The following is a 22571-nucleotide window of genomic DNA, read 5'->3' as shown; positions in this document are numbered from 1 at the left end:
TTTGTGAGTAAATGTCAATATTTAATGTGTGCCCTTACATTGGTCTTAATCTCATATTGATAATGCATCACTAGATGGTCATGATCTCACATATGACTTGCTGACAAACTTTTTAAGCTTATGTTAAATGCTTTTTGATGAGCAGAATTGTATCAGGATTAATATATTCATTTTAAAATGTTTCTTTGAGTACAAAACTTTACTGTTCTGACTTTCCGTTTACATGTTGTCATAATTCTTATCTCAGCAGTGTGCAGTCTTGGAGCTCTGTTCTGGACTTTAGTATCTTAAAAATGTTTTAAGATTGCCTGGGCATAATTTTGTTTGATTACAGTAGGCCTAGATGAATTTCAGAGTGGAATGTTATGTACTCATGACTTTAATGTTAGCCCCCATATACAAGGAAGTTTACCACTGCACTGAGATTTATTTTGTGTAATGACACATTATATTAAGGTTTAAATCATGAAGTCACCTTCCAAACTACTCTTGAAAGATGAAAAGTAGCAATGAGATTAGTATAAGCTTGAAAAATATGGGTGTGGATTGGGAAGGCATAAGTTGTCTTAGCAGTGTGCAGCATGTATCGTCTCAAGTACATAATACTATTGGTTATTTTCTGCTTAGTTGTTCTGCTAAAAATTTTCTGCTGGCAGAGACTTTGGTAATTCCTCATTATGAATTATTTTGCATTTTGTAGTACTATTTTACGTATTTTTTGCTTGAGTAACGTAGTGGAAATCCACTTCTTTTACACTGCTTTGGGATTAGGTGGGTGGTGTATACCATTAATGTTAAATAACTTTGCTTTAAATTTTTTTTTTTTTTTTTTAGTATGAACAACCAGACTGTAAAGAAGATGGAGATCCCCAAAGCATTCAGGCACAGTTAAAAATAGAAGAGACGGATTTTTGGGATGACTTCAGTGATGATGATATTCTGGAGAGTTCTGTAAAAAAATGTGACAGAAGGAAGCCAAGCAATGGAAATAATTTCATGGTAACAAAAGGACAGCTTTCGTTAATGCAGTGCGGATTCTCTAAGTTGTTGCAGAGAGAAATTGAAACTACCAAAGAAGGGGATGATAATTATAATTCTCATAATTCAAGTTCTGATGATCACACTGTAAGAAAAATTGTAAATAGCAAGCATGATGATTTTCAGAAATGTCAAACCATTGTGCCTGTTTTGGAGCATGGGAAAGCTGTTCTGTCATCAAATGGAACTGATAAACAAGATATGCATAGTACAGACTGGCTTGGATTATCAGGCTCTGAGGAGGAAGGGGACAGAAAAAATGAGGATCAAGGCATTTCAAAGCAACGTGATATAGTCATGGAAACTGAAAGTAGTTCTGAAGAGGATGATGATGTCATCTTTCCGACCCAAGTTCAAGTATGCCAGCAACCAGTGCTTACTAAAGAAGTTGAAATACACAGGTCAACATCTGAAAATTGTGAAGAGTTAGCAAAAGAAAAAGCTGGATTTGTATTTAAGGGAAACAGTAGACAATTTGGATTCCCCAGTACTGAGTCAAATTTCAGCAATGCCATGTCTTTTGAAGACATCAAGAATGACACAGAGTTGAAAGGAGCAAGCGACATAAGTGATGAGTCTGATGATATTGAACTTTCCCATAATTCTGAATCAAGGAACCTAGGAACTTTGAACTTTCCAAAGTGGAAGGAGGGATGTGCCCTTAACAATGAACTAGATAATGTCTCCAAGTCTCTGCTACAAGCAAAGAAGCCCAATAGAAAAGGAAAGGAAGGTGGTTCTCAGAATATAGATGAATTCTCATCCTCTGAAGATAACTTTCCAGTTGAGAAAATTTATGGCAGAAAGCAAAGTTGTAAGTGTAAACAACGGAGAGGCAGAGTTCAGTTTGGGTCTAAAATGCTGTGTCCTATTCAAGATACCTCCGTTGCACAAATGAAGCCTAGCAATTATGCTATGCATAGAACTTGTGCAAGTAAAACTGTATTTGAGCATCAAGAGCAAAAAATGGAATCAATGGACAAATATTTAGGTAACTATTAACTGAACTTGTTTGGTTTTATTTCAACTAAAGTAGTAACATATGTTTAATTTACCATTGTCAGCATGTTTTAATTTCTTCTTCCTCTACATATTTTTTTGTTACAAGATGTAATAAATGCTCAGTAATTATTGTTTAGTAATATCTTTCTGTCTCTCTCTCTTTACATATTAGTCTTACTTTTCTGTCTTCCGGGGTGACAGTCTGCTTTGTAATTTTTGGTTAAACTCTTAACATCTCTAGAAATATGCTGAGATTGAATATTTATTAAGAAGTCACAAACTAAGTATTTGAACTGTAAAATCTTAAGAGTCTTGACAGAGCTGTTAAACAAAATGTACAGAAAAAGAAAGTGGTGTGGGAGTTTTAAACATGATATAGAAGACTTGATTCCTAAAGACTTAATTTTAACCATTGATGTTGCTGCCATTAAGCCATAGATGCTTTGAAACATCTTTGTCCATCTGAAAATAACTACACTGAAATTGAAGTAGTATTAAACTGTCTGAATAAATCCAAATAAGTCTAATGATTGTTGTATATTTCATAGAAACTTGGTGCTGAGTGAAATTATAACAAATTTTATAACTTTATTGTAAATTTTTGGGGTTTTTAATTACAATATCCTTCAGTGCAAATGTGTACCTTCAGAGTTTTGGAATAACCAACATCTTTGATTGCATTTTTTTCGTAATGTATCAGATGGTGTTCAAGAAGTGGCATATATTCATTCAAATCAGAATGTGGTTGGACCCAGCAAGGCTGAAAATCACTTGAGCCGGTGGGCAGTGCGAGATGTATTTGAGTTGAAGCAGTTTTCCCAGCTCCCTGCTAATGTAGCTGTCTGTAGTGCCAAGGTAAAGAAAAATTTTTGGAAATGTCATTTAAAGTTTTTTTATCCTCATTTTTCATCTTAAAAAGCTATAAAAAACTTGTTTTTCTGTTAATGGCCACCATGAATGATCAAAGATACTGAGGATGGGAGGAAGAGAATGCTCAGTTGGAGGTCTAATAAATTATTTTATTTTTTGGGGGTGGCTTTTACATTAGCCAGCTTTGAAAGAGTTGGGAATTAAACAGCATAGCTCTGTGTGGAATCCCTCTGTGGGCTTTTTCTGTGACAGAAATGGTAAGTTTAAAGATTGGGTTTTTGAAATCAAATTCTGTGCTGTTTTTCTGATTTGTGCCTTGAAAAATCTTCAGCTTGTCCTGGATCCGGTTAACAAAAATCCGGTTGCCACAGTACATTCTGGAACCCCTGTAGCATCGAAATTTCAACATAAATCAGTGTGCAGGCTCTCTTGGGGAGGTGAACATACACAGTTGCTACAGTTGAATCAAATTGTCTATGTTTAATATCTTAAACATAGAACTGGAGTTTACCGGGGGTGCTTATTTGCAGCAACAGATATGTTTTATGCTTTTTGTTGGTCCTGTATCTTGTTTAATTGCATTTGGAATACACAAAAATCTGGAATAAATTCAGGTACAGCTTCCAGATTTTTGTTCTTGTTACACAGTGTTTTTAATCTGCTCTGATTATCTGGGTACTTTGTTGTTTGCCTTGTAATAAACGTTTGCCGGGCTGTTTTTTAAGACAGACCACAAGCACAGAATAAGTGATTGGTGAATGTGCAGCTTAGTCTTTACAGACATGTTAGCAATCATTACAGAAATTGTAGACATACGACTGTGTTGTTCTGGGGTGTTGAACATCCGTAGTGGCTAGAAGGGTTTCTTCCAGTGCTGTTGTTGTACTGCATTTAATTAAGCCATTAGCAGAGTTGCCAAGAATTTTTATACTGGGAAGATGAAACCAGGCAAACTAGTAAAAGTAAGGCCTTTTCAATTCTAACAGATTTGCATTAGAATGTCCCTCATTGGCAGAAAAGTTGGTCAAAAATACTCAAGAGTACTGTAGGAAGGTACTTACTAATTGGCAATGGCGAACAACATTATTAAAACCAAATAAAAATGGAAGAAAACTTTGAAGAGAGTACTTTGAGTAAACATCTGTTGATCCACCTCTGTTCAGAACTAGTTTGTGGTGTTCATGTAACTTAGAGCTTATGGTGTAGAGTTGTGTGACTGCAAGTATTGCAAATTAACTTCTCTTGATTAACTTGTCAGTCAGGTTTTTTAAGGTGTGCATTTTTCACTCAGAAGCAACATCTCTTGGAGATCTAAGTAGGAAGAAAAACACCAAAAATTATGGAGAAGGTTGCCTCTTTTCTTCACATCCTGTTATTCATTTACGTAAAGGCACTAATGTAGAAATAAAATCTAGGTGACTGCCTATTCTTAAATGTGGCATTTTGAACTTTTTGTGCTCTGCTTAAAAAGAGAGCTTCATAGACAACTTTCTAAGCTGAAAGAAGAAAGGTTCTCTACTTAGGATTTACTGCTACTGTTTTTCTTTCTTCATTACTTTGTATTTCCTTAGAAGACATTTTGTGAAAAAACATGGTCATTGTTGTGCTTCTGGCCATCAGGCTTTGCTGGTCATTTTTCACTTATTTGCCATCAGTTTAAGTTAGGACATTGACTGTCTGAGCATCTACTTGTTTTATCATAAGATAATGCTACCTAATAAAAACCTTTTTCAGTAAAGTAGCATCATGTGTAATATTAAAAATACAACTGAGTGGTTTAAATTTCCATTGTTATTTTAAGTAAATAAAATTACAGTTTTGAATGTTGGAATGTTAATTGGAATCTGATAGTTACTGAAAGAAAAACAAAGTTTTGTCAGCTGAAATTTCTTGTTGATGTAGTTTTCAAGTGTCATTGGTCTAACAGTTTCTCAGAAACTGTTGTGTAGCTCTTTCTATTGGGTCTGAATATCAGTGATATTAGACTCTTGATTAGAAGCTTTTTTTACAGTATATTTAGGTTGAAGTTTTATGTAGTAATATCATGAAGACACCTGAATAATATTTATGCTCTCATTAATATTTATGTCCCTTCTTAAGCACACGTAATCAAATTGTTTTATTTCTACGTAGAAGAGATCAAGAAAGGTTATTTTCATTTCATAGATAGGTCTGCTAAGGACAAAAAAAGTATTATGTCCTTTGTCTTGTTCATTTTACCTATGCCAACTCTTGTCTTCTTGCTTTACAGTTTCATTTAGTAAGCAGTCTGTAATAATACATTTCTGACGTAATCAATTTTAAATACATTTTTCAAGCAGTGACTTATATCTGTGAAAGGAGGTCAAGAATTTTGAAAAACTTGAGGTATTCTGTTGAATTGGATGAGTTGTAAATTGGGAAATACAAATAACTACAAGTGTTGGTGGAAGACTGGCATTTTTGTTTCATGCTTACATAGAAATTTGGAATGACAGGGATATTAAAGCAATGTTGTAATAAGCTAAAGTAATTAATAAAGAAAACCCCTTGTAAGAACATTGACATGTTGATTTATTGCTATTGACTAGCCATCTAATCACGTTTTGGGTTCACTACTTCTCTTAAACTTTTAGAACCTGGGTTACGGTCTTTAGTTTCAGTAGCCAATTTATGGAAATTCTGTGAGTATGAGTAATAGAAAAATTAATTGCTGGAAAGCACTATAAAACAGTGTCTTCTTCCTGGTTGTCTACCTGTAGTAGATAAAAGTATAAATTGGTTTTATTAGTGCTTCATTTATTGTTGAATCGTGGAGACTACTGTAGTTGCTTAAGTCGTAGTAACTGCTGAAAGCTGGAGCAGACTGCAAAACCTGTGAGGTCTCTTCTTTGAAAGTGAGGGAGGTTCCATAGGAAGAAGATCTTTGAGAGCCAAGTTAGAAGGGATGTGAGACAGCAAGTCTTGTTCCTCAAAAGATAACTGAAGGTATGTAGAATATCTTAAGAACGTGAGTAACTAACAAGCTTGCATTTGAATTGGTTATAAAAATAGTGTAGGACTTGAACACCTTTTCTTACCGTGGATTTCATCTTGGTGATACTTTTATTTCCTTGAGTTTAGAAGGCCAGTGTTAGATCTGCCCAGTTGGCACTACTGTAATCCTCAGTCAAGTCTCTCTTAACCTCTTAAACTGTAGGCTTCAATCAAGCTTATTTTTTTATCCAGTAATAAGTATTCAGTCTATCCTTAATTTTGCCTGTGCCTAGTGTTGATATATCCTAGCTGCCTTTTCTCTGAACATATTAGAACATATTATTTTAATCTGCTATTGCTCTGTACCTTTAAAAAGGCTTAAGGAAACAGAATTTTGATTGTTCTTACGAGAAATAGATCTCGCTACTATTTCTTTTTTCTTGCTTGCTTTGTTCTGCAGGATCCATAACAGTCCTGGATTCAAGACTGCAAAGCCCTTTACACTTCTTTCCCCAGAGGTGATGGGGAATGCAGTCGTATTGTCTATATATGGTTTTTAAAGGAATTTTGCCAACTGAGTAGTTTAGCTAGAATGTTCACATTTATAGTACTGAGTGCTTGTTTAGTCTATATTTCTGTAAGTACTGCATGACTCTGGAAAAGTGTTTGGTAACAGCAATCAGAATATAAAGGATGCCATCAAGAAACAAAAAAAGGACATCATGAGAGCTCTCTCACAACTTAGCAGCTATGAAAGGTGATATAAAATCCAGAAGTAATAAATGTAACAGTATAAACGATGCATTAATTGTACAAGTAAGAGAATAAACTGTAGTTTGATTGGATATCATTATTCAAAATAAATCCTGTCCAACATCTGAATTAAAGAAAGTTTGTGTATGACAATAGTAGTAGCAAACATATGTGGAAAGGTATTTTGTCACGTGATTCTGAAGAAAGGAAAATAAATTGTGGAACATGTTCCTTTTATCACAAAAGTGCATGGGATTGCATAAAAATAGAAGAAGATGGTCTAGCTGTTAGGTGAGTTGAAACAGCATTCTCAGTGCAGAAGGATGTTGTCAAGTTATAGAATGGGCTTTCATAAGTAGTCATCTACAGCAGTGGAGACTCATTTATAGTTTATTTTGCAAATATGGTGAGGGAAGTACTTAAAAGACTAAGATTAACTGGGGTTTATTGACAGACATGGCATGGGTGGTATGGTCTTGAATGCAGAAAGCTTATAATTATAATAAAAATATTGTAATACCAATAGTTCCTGAATTGAATGTAATTATCCTTTGTCTGAAGATTATCTGTATTCTGATCATTGCCCACAACTGTCAATATTGTATTGCTGTAGATTTTGAGAAGAAATACTTAAGAACTATAGAATATGACTCTTAAAGTTCATCTAGTTCAAACTCCCTGCAATGGGCAGAGACATCTTCAACTAGATCAGGTTGCTTGGAGCCATATCCAACCTGACCTTGAATTTTTCCAGGGATGGGGCATCCACCACCTCTCTGGACAACCAGCTGCAGTGTTTTACAATCTTCGCTGTAAAAAAGCCTTCTTCCTTACGTCTAATCTAGATGAAAAACAGGCTCTGCTAAAAAGCATTTCTCCATCTTTCTTACAAACCCCTGTTAAGTATTGAAGAGTCATGATAAGTTCTCTCCAGAGTCTTCTCTTCTCCAGGCTAAATAACTCCAAGTCTCTCAGCTTTTCCTGATAGGAGAGGTGTTCCATCCATCCAGTCATTTTTGTGGCCTTCCTCTGCACTAAGAGCAGAGGGACAGAACCACCTGCCTTGACCTGTGGCCACACTTCTTTCGATGCAACACAGAATACTATGATAATCTTCCCTCAAAGAGTTGATGTTTCTGATAGTACTGCTTATGTGGAAGGAATTGATGTGTCAATACTTGGAGGTGTTTAGAGTCTTGATAATCAAAACAAAGCTGGAGATTTCTCTTCCATGCAGCAGTATGGCAGACAGCTGTTTCTGAAGAAATTTTGGAGATATGGATTCCGCTGTATAATAGGTTAGTAGTACATCTTATCTTCCGTTATAGTTACAAGCTTTGCTTGCATGTCCCAGAACCTAAGTGTCACAGAAGGTAGTCAGGTGTGTCTCTGTGCAGTCTGAGATCTCATCCTACTCATAATCTTTCCTAAGAAGTCATGAGTATTAAAGCATGCAGGGAGAATCACACCAGGCTATAGTATTGTAACACCTTGAGGTAGAAAATGCATGTCATTCAGTGTGGCACACAGCCACTCCAGTAAAAATTACTGAGAGCTGCTACATGACAACAAAACACACTTGATATGCTGCTTCACTGAAGATTATTCATAGGGAGGGTTTTACAGTCTATTACATACAAGTGTGAAGGAAGAAGATTATATTGAAAGTTGATCTACTGGAATAAATAACTTGTTTTTTTCTAGATTATTTTATTGGGTTTTAGCCTGATTTGATGACATTGAGCAATCTGTGTTCTGCACTTGAATTGAAATTCAAGTCTTGTGCAGATAGACTTACTAAACATTCATTGTTTTCATTAAACAAATGGAAGATTTCTGTCTCTATTATCACATCACTATATGTTAAGAACATAGATGAAAACAAAAAAGAACTATCTTGTGTAACCACAGAAAGAAACATACGGAAAACAAAAGCTTTTTAAAGCAAATATGTGAAATGAACTTGTAGAGTGTACATGGTGGACTTGCAAAGCCAGACTGTTAATTTTCAGCGCAGACCTACAGTTACTTCAGCCTTTCAGAGAAAAAAAAAAAAAAAAGAAAGTCTGGAGTAATTCATGTGATATTTTGCTCAAAATTATTCTGACATTAGTTTTGGGGGGAAAATGGAAGTGTTAACAAACTCTGTAAGGCCTTAGTCATCTACTGAGTATTTTTAGTGGTTTTGATTTTCATGGTCTTTTTTTTCTGGTGGGCTCTGGGTTCCAAAGCAACGTGACTGATTTTCAGTGCAGAAGCTTTTTACTGGCTTAGGTTTTTTGATAATTTGCACTGTTTTTTGTGAAACCTTTTCTTAGCTACCATAAGAAAGAGAAACCTCCCAGAGGCAAGACTTGAATATCTCCTTCTAATGTTTCTAGTCTATTCTGAATTAAATGACTGCACTCCTTAATGAATTTCCTAATTAATTTCCATGTTAATTGGTAAAAACAGCTTACGTTAAATGTTTTGCACAGTATGAAAGTCTGGGATGGGCTTTCTCTAGTTCTTATACAACTGAATTTGTGTAGTATTTCTTCAATAGGAATCCAGGGTGGTGGCGGGGGGGAGCTGCGTGAGCGTGGGGAAGTCTTTGGAGAAGGCTTGGAGGTTTCACAAAAAAGAGATGGAAGATGGGAACAGGACATACTAAGTAATTTGAAAAACTGATGATGTCCCACATTAGAGCTAATTTGCACTTTTTAATATGTGGAAAAGTTTTAGTCACAAGAACTTGTACTATAACCTCTTGAATATGTGGAGTCTTTTTTTCAGTCAACTGCATGTTTTCAACTTAAGTTTACTTAAAGTTTTACTGAAAAGAAATGTACAAAGACAGCCATTCAATTGAGGATTAATCACTATGGCAACAGAAATGTGGTGACTGAAAAGGGGGAGGATGTATTCTCCCCTTAGCTTCCTGCCAGCTGTCATATTCAACCTCTGCGGCATGAATTCAGGCCAATATATAGACTGTGACCAGCTCTAAGAAACTTTATCTGTATTTTTATAAATTCGTACAAGAATTGCACTATAAAGGAAGACTTAATCCTCTGAATTAGATGACAGACTTTTGGCACTATTGCCAGTGTTTGACAGAGAAATAACGAGATGCTTTGTAGTAAAACCTGGATTAATGGTAAACCCTTCTTTATGTTATTGCAATGTGGTGTAAATGAGAAAACTAAGCATGCTGTCAGCCTAGCAAAAAACATGCCCTTTGTATCTCCAATGCAGATTTAAGTACTGTTGAGAATACTGTAAATACAAAAGTTGTGTCATTAAGAACTCTGCTTTATCTTCTTTGTATTACATTGCCATTTTGTAGATTATTTAAACAAAGACTTGTATCAGTTGTAGGAACTCTGATTGCAGTGTGTTTGCACAGCCTTCGGATTCAACAAGTTTAGATAGTTGTTTACAAAGAGAAGGCTTTTCGGAGACAGCATGCCTTTATCCTTGCTCTTCTAGGATGGGGAAAAATTCAGCTTTAAAGTAATTGTTCCTGAATGATTGGCCTGTAATGCTGTTTTATTGAGTTTACTGGTTCAGTTTGCAATGGAATTAACCATTCCACTATTCCGCTTTCGGTTGTGTTTTTTCAATGTAGTGAGTTAATATGGGACATTCTTTGAAGCTTGTAATGGAGTTTTCATTATGATGCATGTGCATGGCCTTTGGTTTTGCTACTCTTTGATGGAAGGATGAGAAGGTGAAAGAAGATGGGTACAAGTCCACGAGCTTCTGCTGGAATAAGCAATTACCTTAAGCTTTGAATTCAGAGACAGGCTGAGTATCTCCTCTCATTCTCAACAGTAGTAATAACCATATTGATTCAAGATCAGCTTTTTGGTGAAAGACATTGATATCTCCTACAGGAATTATTTTAGCAAAAGGTTCAAAATTTAAGTAAGATTGCTCCCAATGAAAAATTCTTGCTCTGTTACCTGGTTGTAGAAGAAACAGACTCGGAAGTAAATGTGAAATAGAGAGGATGCAATCTGTTCTCACTTGATATAGTAGTCAATTCTCCACTACCAAGCAAAATATTAGAGTTTATGGAATGTTCTTGGTCTGTTTATTTATGCAGTAAAGCTACGTGCAACAAATGGGAAAATGATTACATGTTACTCTAAAATTTATTTAATTTTATCAGCTTTGCTTTTACTGGTCTCTTGGTGTTGGCAAAATATTTTGGAGGAGTAATTTGGATCCGTAATAAATCTTAACAGTTTTTATAACTTGAAAAATTTTTCTGCTGTTAATCTACTGGGATACATTCAAATATTAGATACACTTGTAGTCGTAGCCAGCATCCTTTGTTTAACTCAGAAAGCTTGATGTAAATATAGTTATACTAAAGTATTCTAAAATTTTAAGGTAGGTTAGCTTCATTTTCTAAGACAATTAAGGTACTGACTGTTAGCTACACATTACTTGTAATTCTCATTCTACAGCCTTACTTTGTTACAACAGCAGACATATTAATTCAGAGACTGCTTTTCCATTAAGAAAGCTAAATTTGAAGGGAAAACAAATGTCCACATCAGAAATAGTTCTGAGATATTGTAACATTCAGGCTCATTTCAAACTGGAATTTGTAGTTCACCATAAGGCTCTGAAGTACACAGTTTGTTCAGTAGCGTGTTCTTGGTAAGTAGAAAAGTAATTCTGGTTTATTTAAGAATCCTGTGAAAGTAGAGACATTTTTTGCTAACTGTATTCATGGTCTTCACCATGTGGACCTCATTTTTAAAGAAATCACATGAAATTTTATGTGGACACTATTACAATTTATCTTCCCTGACATGTAGAATAATTTAAGGAGAAATTCTTGTATGACATGTACATGTCCGAGATTACCTTTAAAAGATCCCTTCTAACTCAGACTACTCTATGATTCTGTGTAGAAGAGAGAAGGAAACAAGACCAAGAATGAACAGTCAGGTATCAAACATTTCTTGGTACTTTGTGTATATCCTGACACCAGAGAAACATAGGTAAAATAAAAATAGTGTGCAGGAATAGCATATGTTAAAGAAAAGCATATGGAAGGGTCATAATAATTAATATATATAATCAAAAAAACTGCCAGGGGGGAAAAAAATCCCAAAACAACAGAAACACCCAAACCAAACAAAACACAAGGAAAACTGCAAAGGGGAAAAAATTAGCTGAAATAATTTAGAATTGTAGTTTGTGTAGATAAAGGCACTGGAATGCAGTATCAAATAATTGAATTAATAATAATCATCGAAAACCAACTCACAATGTAGTGGGAAAGTCATGTGTTTTCTCAGGTTTTGAGGAAAGTGGGAAAATATAAATTAGGATGTGGCATAATGGTTTGGTATTTGCTTGTAAGATGTGTTTTAAGAGGTCAGTCATACTGAATTTACTGTGTTGCTTTTGTATTATTTGGCTGACTGCAAGGCAACTAGACATTTTAGAAGGCTATTCTTGTGTATTTTAGGAATGTAAACAAACAATGAAACTGCAATGATAAGTGTCCTGGATATCTGACAGCAGTGGTTTCGTGCACACCTAAGGAGAAAAATCTTGTGACACTGGAGGCTAGTCAGAGGGATTATTGATGACTGAAAGTCAGTATCTGGCATGATATATCGTTACTGTAGGGATACTTTGGGTAATGAGGCAGTAAAAGAGGGGAAGGTGCTTGAACGCCGTGCAGCTATGGATGAAGATTACACAAACATTTTCAGCTTCAGGCTTCTGAAGGATGTTCATTATCCTCCAGGTCTGAAGGATGTTCGTTATGCTCCAGGTCTGCTTTCTTAACAGATTGCCACAGACATAAGACAGCTTGAAAAACAAGTATCCCTGAATCTCTATTTCTCTTTTTTCTCTACGTGTCTTACTCCCAGCTTCTGCCCACTTACTCTCCCATATCTTTTCATCTTGCTGTATTTTAAAAGGTGAAACATGGTCGTCCTTTGCCTTGCTTGAAGGGACTAAAGAAAAGGAAGTTACTGGCTTAAGGTGTCCAGTCATCTCAGTCATGTCTGATGATGCTTTTACATGGACTAGCATTCATTGCTCCAGAGTATAGAGCTGCCTTTTTATGCCTGTTACGGGAACGACAGATACTGAAGTTTTGTACTGTCAAAGAGAGACAAAAATGAGGTTTGGTAGATGTATACTGTTTTTAAATAACTGCTGTAACTAGGCAGCGGGAGGCAGATTGTCATAGAGAGCTAACAGATCCAAGAGTTGTAGATTCAAGGTGGAATCTTGAAGTACAAGTTACTGCTGCATTGTAACACTTTAATTTTTGCTTGATGCCTATCCTCATTCTTCTTGAAGTGTTACCCTTAAATGGGTTGTGTGACACTAAATGTGCAGATACTACCATTTTTCTAGACTCTTGATTGCTGCATCCTCTTAGATAATACATAAATCAAAGAAATCAAAACTCATTTTTGGTATCCAAAACTCGATATATACATTCAAGGGTAAGAGATGTGCATAACAAGAAGGGATTGAAACTATTGTAGACTAAATGGAACATGAAAGGTGTCAATAAATGCTTTCTTTGAAGTATTTTTCAGTTGTAGTAAGAATCCCTGGGTTTTCTGAACATTTTAGAAACCATCTTCTGCACAACTACTTAATTATCCCTCTTCTTTCCCATTGCAATATATAAAAAGTTTTTTAAGAGTAAGTGTAGCAGATCAAGGGGGAGCAGAAGAAAACAAGGATAAGACAGGAAGGACTGGCTACAGTTTTGTGGGTTTTTCCCTAGTTCACAATAGCACTTCATAATTTAATTTTATTGTACTTTCATTAACTGTTTCTTTGCATTTACTGGGTTATTTCTGGAGTATAACTTTTTCTCATTTAATTTTTTATATTAAAAAACACTGCCTTCTACTAAACCACTTGCATGGTCTTTGTCTTGTATGTATGCCTTTGAAAGTAAATAAAGTGTGCATTTCTTTTGAACTTGCTGTGAAGGTTTTCGTGACAAAATAGAAGTGCACAAAGTTTAATAAAGTAGTAAAAATATTTCATTTAGTAATTAAATCGAAAATTTTTATCTTTGATGTCAATGTAATTATTTTGCTGCACCTTCTAGCCCTCACCCCAAAGTTTGTGAAAACAGAAAGTATAATGGTGTTACAGATATTTCAATATAGACAAACTTCATTTATCAGATGACCTATAAGTATGTGGTCAAGTTTAAGTGAAACTTTTCCACTTTGATCAGCAGAAATTTTATAATATGCACTGCAAAGGCATACTGTGTTTAATGTATTTAAATATTTAGTAAAGCCTTTCCTGCTTGCTGTCATTCTTTCTGTCAATATTAACATACAGCAGACACTGTATGTTACAGCATACAGTGAAGGATTTTTTTTTCCTTTATTATTCCATTGTTTTGGTCGTAGGATTTACTGATTCATAAAGAGTGTGACGTTCAGTAATACAAACAGATTAAATGTGCTAGTGTCCATAGAGGAGCAAGAGTCAAGAAGCTCCTTGCTGAATCAAGTTGTCTTAATTTCAGACTTGTTTTGTGAGATTATTTTATGCATAAGTGTGATAATTGGTACGAACATGACCAGCACTATACTATACTATTGCATTTCATGTAGAAGTGAGAGGTGTGGAAGCAGCAGTTTGTTAGGGAAAGTGCTTGAGGAACAGAAAAATACAGAAAGCTGTTGAAAATAAATTTTCATTATGAGACCAGTACTTTAGAGAGCAAATATTGAAAGATAATTGAAAAGGTAGTGGCCATGAGAGGAATGAATTAAGGAGGGTAATACAGGAAGTCAAATTCAAAAGAAAGCAAAATAGTGTAAAACGTTGACAGTACTGGAATATTGACTGAAGTTCTCACTTTTTTGATGGTAGTGCTAATAGAAAGATAGAATATTTTCATCTCATTTTGCAAATCTTACTTCTACGTAGACCCTCTCATCCATTATATCACTCAGAGTAATAAACATCAGATTTGACCTTTAAAAAACATGGAGACATCTAAAAAACTAAGTGTTTTAGGTTTACTTTAAAAATGTTTTATTTTTCTAAAAAAAAGGGCCTGGATTTGTGGGCGGGGGTGTTAGGCTTTCTAAAATGTTTGCCAGTTCAGCAGAGTCAGTTGTGTTTCAGCCTAACTGGGTATCATTTAACCAATTGCCTTTGCTCCAGGGAGCTGGGAAGTTTTTCAGGAGTAACTCACAATGGCTGCAGACTTTCACTGGAATTAGCTCCTGCAGTTCTTGCAGTAATTTTTTACAGTAACCTTTTCTACCTTGAGTTAAAAAAACCCCACCTTTGAGCAACTTATTTAAGTAGAAGAGATGCTCTTTGTATGTATACAGTGGTATTTTGAAGTTGTTCTTTTGGGTGGGGCAATGTGGGTCATTGTACCTAAAATTTTATGCTTCCAGAACTAAATACGCCTTTTGTGCATTTATATGCAATTAGCAATACTTCTATCATTAAATGTGGTTCTTTGCAAAGACAAGCAATTTTATGACTTTCAGTGTGTTTACAACATTTGGCTTTTTTCCGAAAGACATTAAAAATCTTCTGTGTTTGAACAGATGTGTAAACGAAAGTATTACTGCCTCTTATGCTTTGGTCTTGTTTAATAAGAGGTAGATGGATGCACGTTTATGGGGGTTTTACATAACTTTAAAACAGGCATTGACATGGTTAGTCTTGTATTCTATTCAAGTCATACTTTCTTGAATTACATTATACAGCCCTGATTTCCTAACAGAGTGACAAATACACTAAGTCTTACTATAGTGAGATTGGAATACTATGAATGTTTTTCATGCAAAAAATCTATAAAAATAAATATTTTTTGAAACTATGACTGCTTTCTTCTACATTTTCCAAGTAGAGAACTGTATTACCCATGCATACTTTAAAAAAAAAAAAAAAAAGTTAACGAATGTATACAGAACCAGCAAGAGTATTGTAGAATATTTATGCTTTAAGTAATACCTACTATTTTAATCTTAATTTAATTAAAAAAAAAATAATAGTATTATACTGTTATTGGGAGAATAGGATTTTTATCTTAATTGAGGTGGGATTTCAGTTTTGTGTAGAGTAACTTATAATGATGAAGTAAAATTTTAATCTTTGGAGCTGTACATTTGTCTTAAAGTGCAAATTAATGCCTGTAGGTTCTGTAATATTGACACCTCTCTCTGTATGCTTGAGGTTGCTGAGCTTGAGGTTACTTACCAAGGGGGTGAGAACACATGTGAGATCCTAAAGCTTGAGAACATTGTGAACAGCCCATGGAAATAAAGGAAATGGACCACGGATCAAATAGAAAAACATTGGGAAGAAACAGTGTAGATCTGAAACCAAATTTTGAACAGCAGATGGCAAGGTGTGAATACAATTTGTGATTTCATCTCTAAAGTAGTATTAGCAGGGAGACAGGACATCACTAAGCAGCTATTCTTTTCCATGATCTCATTTGAAAAAACAAACCAACCAAACAGAACAAAATAACCCAACCAAAAAAAAAAAAAAAAAGGAAAAGCATCACCAAACCAACAACAAAAAACCCCCGACAAAATACTTTGTAGCTTTTTTTAATGTGGGTTTTTCTTCTGTTTTTCCATGCTTTTCAAGCACATTTTTAAATTTTCTTATTTCCTTTGACTGCCCTTTTGGCAAAGGGGAAATTTTGATGAGAATTTGTGAGAATTTCAGAAAAATAACTGAGGTGTAAATAGGATCATATTTTTGTGCAAGATGTCAAAGAACCAAGACTTCCCTTCAATGTCTGTGGAAATTTGCAACTGAGTAGGGAGACGACATTTCAGCTCTGAATCCCAACCCTAGCATTCAATCCAGTTATGCTAGCTATGAGTGACAGAATTGGGTGCACTTGGGTGCGTTGTTGTATCAGAGACACAGCTATTCTAACCATTTCAATGTCTCATTTTACTAGAAAAATGATGAAATCCCAGAAGACAATACTTCTGAGAAGAACACTGTTAAGGAAAGGCAAGAAATGTTGACGAACAGTAAGCAACATCATCTCTATGTTACGCATCCTGTGATCCAGAGAAACAAAAAAGTACACAGACTAGGTTCAACCACCTTCTTGATTGGAAAGACACCCAAAGGAATACGCAGGTGAGACTCTTTTGGTGAGTTGGAAGTAAAGTTGTTGGAAGTAAAATTCAAAGGTTGAAAAACAAACTTCCCTTTGAGTAGTTGCATTTGTCTTTGTTTCAACTCTACTCAGGGAATACTGTTATTTTCTATGGCAAGAGTGGAACTAGTAGGAAACTTCGACTTACTCTATGAGTACTGTAGTTGATTAATAAAATTAATTGAACCCACAAATTACTTGAACATGTTGATTCAATGGTCATATATTACATAACTGTGTAGATGTCATCACCATGAGTGTTTGTGGTATGTGCATCACGGGCTACTACAAAACAGTATGTAAACTGTATAGAAACGAGACATCTTATCATGTTAGCTTCTGACTGCCTGCTAGTTTTGCCCAGATCTCATCACTTTCATGAAAGGCTGTTAAAAAAACTGGGCTTCATGTTTCTTTTTTAGCTTGGGGCTCAGTATTTTTTGATAATCTCTTTCAAGACTTTTTTCCCCCCCTTATTTTTGGAGGGTTAATAATTTTTCTGTTTCCTTGTTTTCCTTTTTTCACAAATGATTGCTATGATTAATATGGATATTAAATTCCATTATTATGTGGATAGAAGTTCAATAAAAATAGCCCAGTGGTTTGTGGAAATAGGAAGTGGAAAGCTGTAGCTAGCTAAGCAAACCTACAGAATAGGTATTTTCAATATATTTTCAATTTGCCTTGAGACAAGTAAATTACTATGTGAAAGTTGGTATCTAGGTAATGCCTGTAAGCATTCAGAAGCTGTCATATCAGCTAGCTGGCCTCAGTTACCCAAACTGTTATTGTTGGAGTGCTGGGTTTGTTTACTGTTACAGACACTGAAAATTATAAATGTTTATGAGGCAGGAGAACCCTTCATTCTAAAAATATTCAGAATCATAATCAGTTATCAATTATTCACTGAGGTAAAACTTTCAAAGGCAGTGAAGTGACTAAGGCTATTATTCCAAGATCCTAAAGCCATATCTAGCAAAAAGCTTAAACAATTCACTCTTGAGCATTAAGCAGGTTGTCTGTTAGCACCTGACATGCCTCTAGACTTTGTTGTACATGTGGATGTGCCATGGAGTGAATGAGGATGATTACGTGCCTCAGTTTGTGGTAATTGTAGGGCAGAGTGGGAAGCTGTCTGCAGTCACCACATTCAAATAATTGGAGCTAGCCAGTCAAATAGTATTTGAGGCAAACAGGGGTAAGTCTTGCCTGATTGAGGGCTCTTCTGGAGCCCTCATACAGGAAAGGTGACATGTTTCATATCCTTTCTCTGACATTGGAGTGTAAAACCTACCTCTCCGGCCTTCCAGTAAGGTTCCCTGACCCCAGACTAGGGCTAACTCAACTAGAGTGATGTCTTTTAATGAGAACTTGGCTTTTTAGCAGAAATAAATATTCCATAACTCACTGCGTAGGATGATGTGGACAATGTTTGTCTCCTGTGCATGCGTTTATCCAATTTTTGTTTAGCAAAAAGAGGACTTTCTTTAAAAGGACTTGGAACAACTATTTCTTCCCTGTTCCCCCACCCCCCCCCCAGCAAAAAAGAAAGAAACCAAGTCATTCTACCATCTGTCCATCTACATCTTTTTGGTAGCTAAATATGTTCTGAAACCTGGTCCTTTGCTATGGTATCTTACCTACACTGAAATTCAGTAAGTCTTTGAATTGTAAGCTAAGGAAATGAAAATGTAGCTTGGGATTCAGTTCTTCTGAAGTCATTATTCTTTCTTCTCTTTGCTAATAAAAAGAAACAGTACTCCTAATAGAGAAGTTAGTTTTGATGATTGCTTTCTGGGTTATGTGAAGGAGGTGAATTGTATTAATTTCTTGAAAGCTGCTTTTGTTTCTAGTTAAGGGTGTCGACATAACACATTTTTCCTTCTTGATAATTACAGGAGACAATTTGAGGAAATGGTATCCCACTTTAATATGAGATCAGTGAAAAACCTTGCAGAACATATTGTAAAAGCTACATCAGAAACCAGGCAGAAGATGTTGAAGGAATTCTATGTTTCCAAGCATCCAGAGATGGAGCCTTTCTTCTCAGTTGAAATACCAGCACAAGCTTCATGTGCCTGTGAGGAACGAGAACTGGGCACAACACACTCCAGAAAAAGAAAATCCACTGTTAATTTTGGAAGATCTAAATCTAGACCTTCATCAGCTAAAGGACTACTTCTGAGTGGAGCTACAGAAACACAGACCCAAGAGAGCCATAAAGGAGAAGCAGAACAGCTTCACAATGACTCCTACTTGAAAGATATGTTTGTTGATGCAAAATATAAACAATCACCCACTGTTGCTGCTCAACATATTGAAAGGAGAAACAGTCAGGCATTCAAGGATTTTATGGCATCTGGCTCATTAAGCAGTAAATCAGAAATAATTGAGGTGCTGCCTATAAAAAGTTGTGAAGGACAGCAAGACTCAGAAGGAACACAGCTGCCAAAAAAAAGATCTCTGTCTCAGTCAGAAAATGGAGAGAGAAAAACTCAGATTTGCAAGAAGAATTCTTTTGTGGACTTACTTGGAGATACCTCTATTCTTGATGACATCTTCAGAAATTATGGAAATGGGTCTACAGGATCACCAAGGAGATTCTCTTCAGGACTAGCAGAAAAATCAAAGGGGAGACCAAAAGATTTCTGGGATATGCTGAATGAACAGAATGAGGAGAGCCTCAGAAAGCTCACAGATATAGCAGTCATAGAGAAACTTTGTGAAAGATCCCCTCATTCCACAGTGGCAGAAGAGAGAGAAGTGTGTGAAAGTTCTCTTTGGAAAAAAAATGAAAATTTTCTATGGAAAAAATACAGTGCAGATGATTGAGATGAACCATCCACTGCTAAATCTTACAATGTATTAAAACGAAAGTTTTCTATGTAAGTTGCACTATAACTATTTTATTTGAACTTTGACAGCACTATGCCACAAAACATGGTAATTCCATGAAATTAAAGGTAAAATGATGGATTCGTATTTATAGTGATACAGAATTTTACAAGTGTGAATATGTATGCAATTACATATGCAGTGTATAGTACATATGTGCATAGTCGTGCATATGTATTATATATTGTAACCTATAATATATAATGATTTTATATTAAAGTTTTTTAGAATTTTCTAAGTGCACTTTGCTTTCTATGATTCTGTTTATATTGCTAGGCTCAATAGCAGTACTAAGTAATCTTTTCCCTTTACTTAAATTTGGACATCGTCAGTCATCTCAACGCAATTTAAAGATAACAGGATTTGACTGATACTGCATGTATTTTCTGAGGTCCTAGAGACTGGAGTACGTTCTGAAATAGGGATGATGTCTTTGTGTCTAATCGCTTTTGATGGATTCCCATCCTCCATGATTTTGCTCAGTCTCTGAAGCTGTGGACCTTTTAAATCTTCATAGTATCCTATAACAGTTGAGTTTCTCAGCTTGGTTGACATGAAGAACCAGCAGGTTTTTTTATTTGGTCTTTCTCATTAAATAATGTTAGATGTCAAATTTCATCTCATTACACTTTCATCTCCCTTTTTTTATTTTTATAGACTTCTGTCATGTCTTTGTGAGGGAATATGCAGTACAATATGTATGTTGGGAATACGCAGTACAGCGTATATGTAGTGAGGAATTTCAGCATGTTGACAGGTTATTGTCTTGTGGAATGCTGGATGTAATAAAACTTCCAAATGAAAACTATGCATCACAGATTGGAAGGATGATTGTAAGATATTCAGTGTCATATCTTATTTGACAAGCAGTCTGTCACATTTTTCAATGCTATGGGATCATGTGAAGAGTACTTTGTAACGCATAACCAGAAGAGGCCAGGGGTTCATGTTGCTCTGGAAACCTTAACCCTAATTTTTGATTTTTGTAAACGTTAGTATAGGGGTTTACATTGAGTATACTGTATAAATTGTTTTATGTGAAGGGTAAATGTTATGAAATTTTAAAACCTTGGACACTGAACCTGCACAGCAGCAGTCTGTGAATGGTGGTAGTTTTTGTGGTCTGGAAGACAGCCCAATGGAAAATAAGCTTAAATTTGATCTGGAGCAGCTTCTACTTTAGGTCATGGGAAGCTGTTGTAGACTACACTCTGTCTCTGTGTTAACCATTGTGCACATATTATAAGTGGAAACCATCTAAAATCCTGATTGTGAAATCTGACTTAACTACCTGAAACGAGGAGCTGAGTATTTTATATAAATGTTAAGTAATAAAAGCCTTGGGCTTTAAAGGTAGCTAACATACGTAAGATTAATGTGTTCCCTAGCTTTTTCTGACCTTGAATCTATGCTGTTACCACTTTATTGTACCAAATGGTATAATGGTCAGTTGGAACAGCTTTTCAAGAAGAAGTATGAACTAAGAAAATAAAAAAAGAAGCTGTAAACTGTTAGTCATTGGTACATTTGAATTATGTACAGCTAAAGGAAGTCAGCTTAAGTCAGGGAATACTTGCACCCTTATTGATGTTAATAAGTATGACATAATTAAGGCCTTCTGTTCATGGCATCAGTATTGATTTTCTTTACAGGTTAGCATTCTTCTGCTTAGAGAGGCAAATTGCTCCTTAGGTAAGAAAGAGAACATTTGGTGGAACAAAACATATGGTCATCAAATACATAAAATTTTGCTGTATAGAGGAAGGGAATAACCCCTTTGTGTCTCCAGCAAAAAAAAGAAGTTAAGTGGCTTAAATTTCACCAAAGATAATTGAAGTTAGATATAGGGAAAGAAACTCTGTAGGGAGTTAGGAGGTTGTGTAGTGCCAGTATCAGGCATAATCAAGAATAGGAGAGAAAAATACCTGTTAAAAGTTGTACAGATAAAACTGTCCTTTTTTTAGGCCAGAAGGAGGGACTGATAACCTTCATCTGTGGGCCAGAAGGGACTAGATAACCTTGTTGATTTCAGCTGATACCGGTGTACTGAAGGGAGGCTTCACCTTAGCACCATGTTTGTCAGTCATGATGTGAATCAGTAGATACTAGAGAGGGCAAAATTGATTGAGGTATGTAAGATTTCTATTGATTCCCAAGTATGAAGCTGTCATCATTTTCCTGAAGTAATCCGAAAATTATGTTTCTCTTATAAGGTGAAGGTATGCATAAATGAAAACTTACATAGATGTGCATGTTTTATTCACATGTATGCCAAATACTGACAGTGTATTTGTGGAAATCTATTTGTTACATGCAATTGAACTGAACTATGGGAAGATGTCTTGAAGTAAGATTTATGTCACTCTGTAGCTTCCTGCAAATAGAATGTATTTTACGAGGATATATCACCTAAGTCATAAATACTGTGACTTAGAGCCCTAGGGATCTGTCTGTAAAATATTGTCATGAAGAAGATGTCTGTATAATTTTAAAAAAGGAATCTGATCAAATTAAAAAAGAAGCATTTTACCTACATTCAAAGACATAGTGTTCAAATATTAAAACTGAAGACATCAATTCTTAGAAATCTGTGGTTGTCATTTTGTTTGGCTTTAAAAACAAGAATGGTAGTGTGGAGTTCATACTTTCATGTACAGGTTCCTGCACAGTTGCAGGGAGGCATGGACTACAGGAAAACTCTTAACAGCCTCCTGGCATAAGGAAATAGCTTCATGGTAGTTGTCACCTGATCTGAATGTAAATCATCCAGGAAATGGAGTGTCATTGCTTTCATGTGGAAATGGCTTGGTAGGTTTTACTGTTCTTTACTGCAGTTCCCTTGTTCTTTTACTCAGTGGAGTTCCTATGGGTCTGGCTGTGGGTCCCTGACCTTGCAGGTGGT

General features: G+C 35.5%; 1 protein-coding gene and 1 pseudogene across 1 annotated transcript in view; both read left to right on the top strand.

Annotated features, from left to right (window-relative positions):
• Window positions 1–15997, top strand: part of ERCC6L2 (ERCC excision repair 6 like 2) — a 50826-nt gene extending 34829 nt beyond the window's left edge. The window contains exons 16-18 of the mRNA XM_048291113.1: window positions 835–2029; window positions 2741–2895; window positions 15823–15997. Coding sequence (XP_048147070.1) covers window positions 835–2029; window positions 2741–2895; window positions 15823–15912 — 1440 coding nt within the window. The 3' untranslated portion in view covers window positions 15913–15997. The remainder of the gene's footprint in view (window positions 1–834; window positions 2030–2740; window positions 2896–15822) is intronic.
• LOC125319677 lies at window positions 15909–22256 on the top strand (annotated as a pseudogene).
• Window positions 22257–22571: the final 315 nt, after the last annotated feature.

The sequence above is a fragment of the Corvus hawaiiensis genome, chromosome Z (assembly GCF_020740725.1).
Source record: "Corvus hawaiiensis isolate bCorHaw1 chromosome Z, bCorHaw1.pri.cur, whole genome shotgun sequence".
In the NCBI taxonomy this organism is placed as follows: Eukaryota; Metazoa; Chordata; class Aves; order Passeriformes; family Corvidae; genus Corvus; species Corvus hawaiiensis.
Note: the sequence above shows the minus strand (reverse complement) of the source record. Positions and strands in the feature narration are given on the sequence as shown.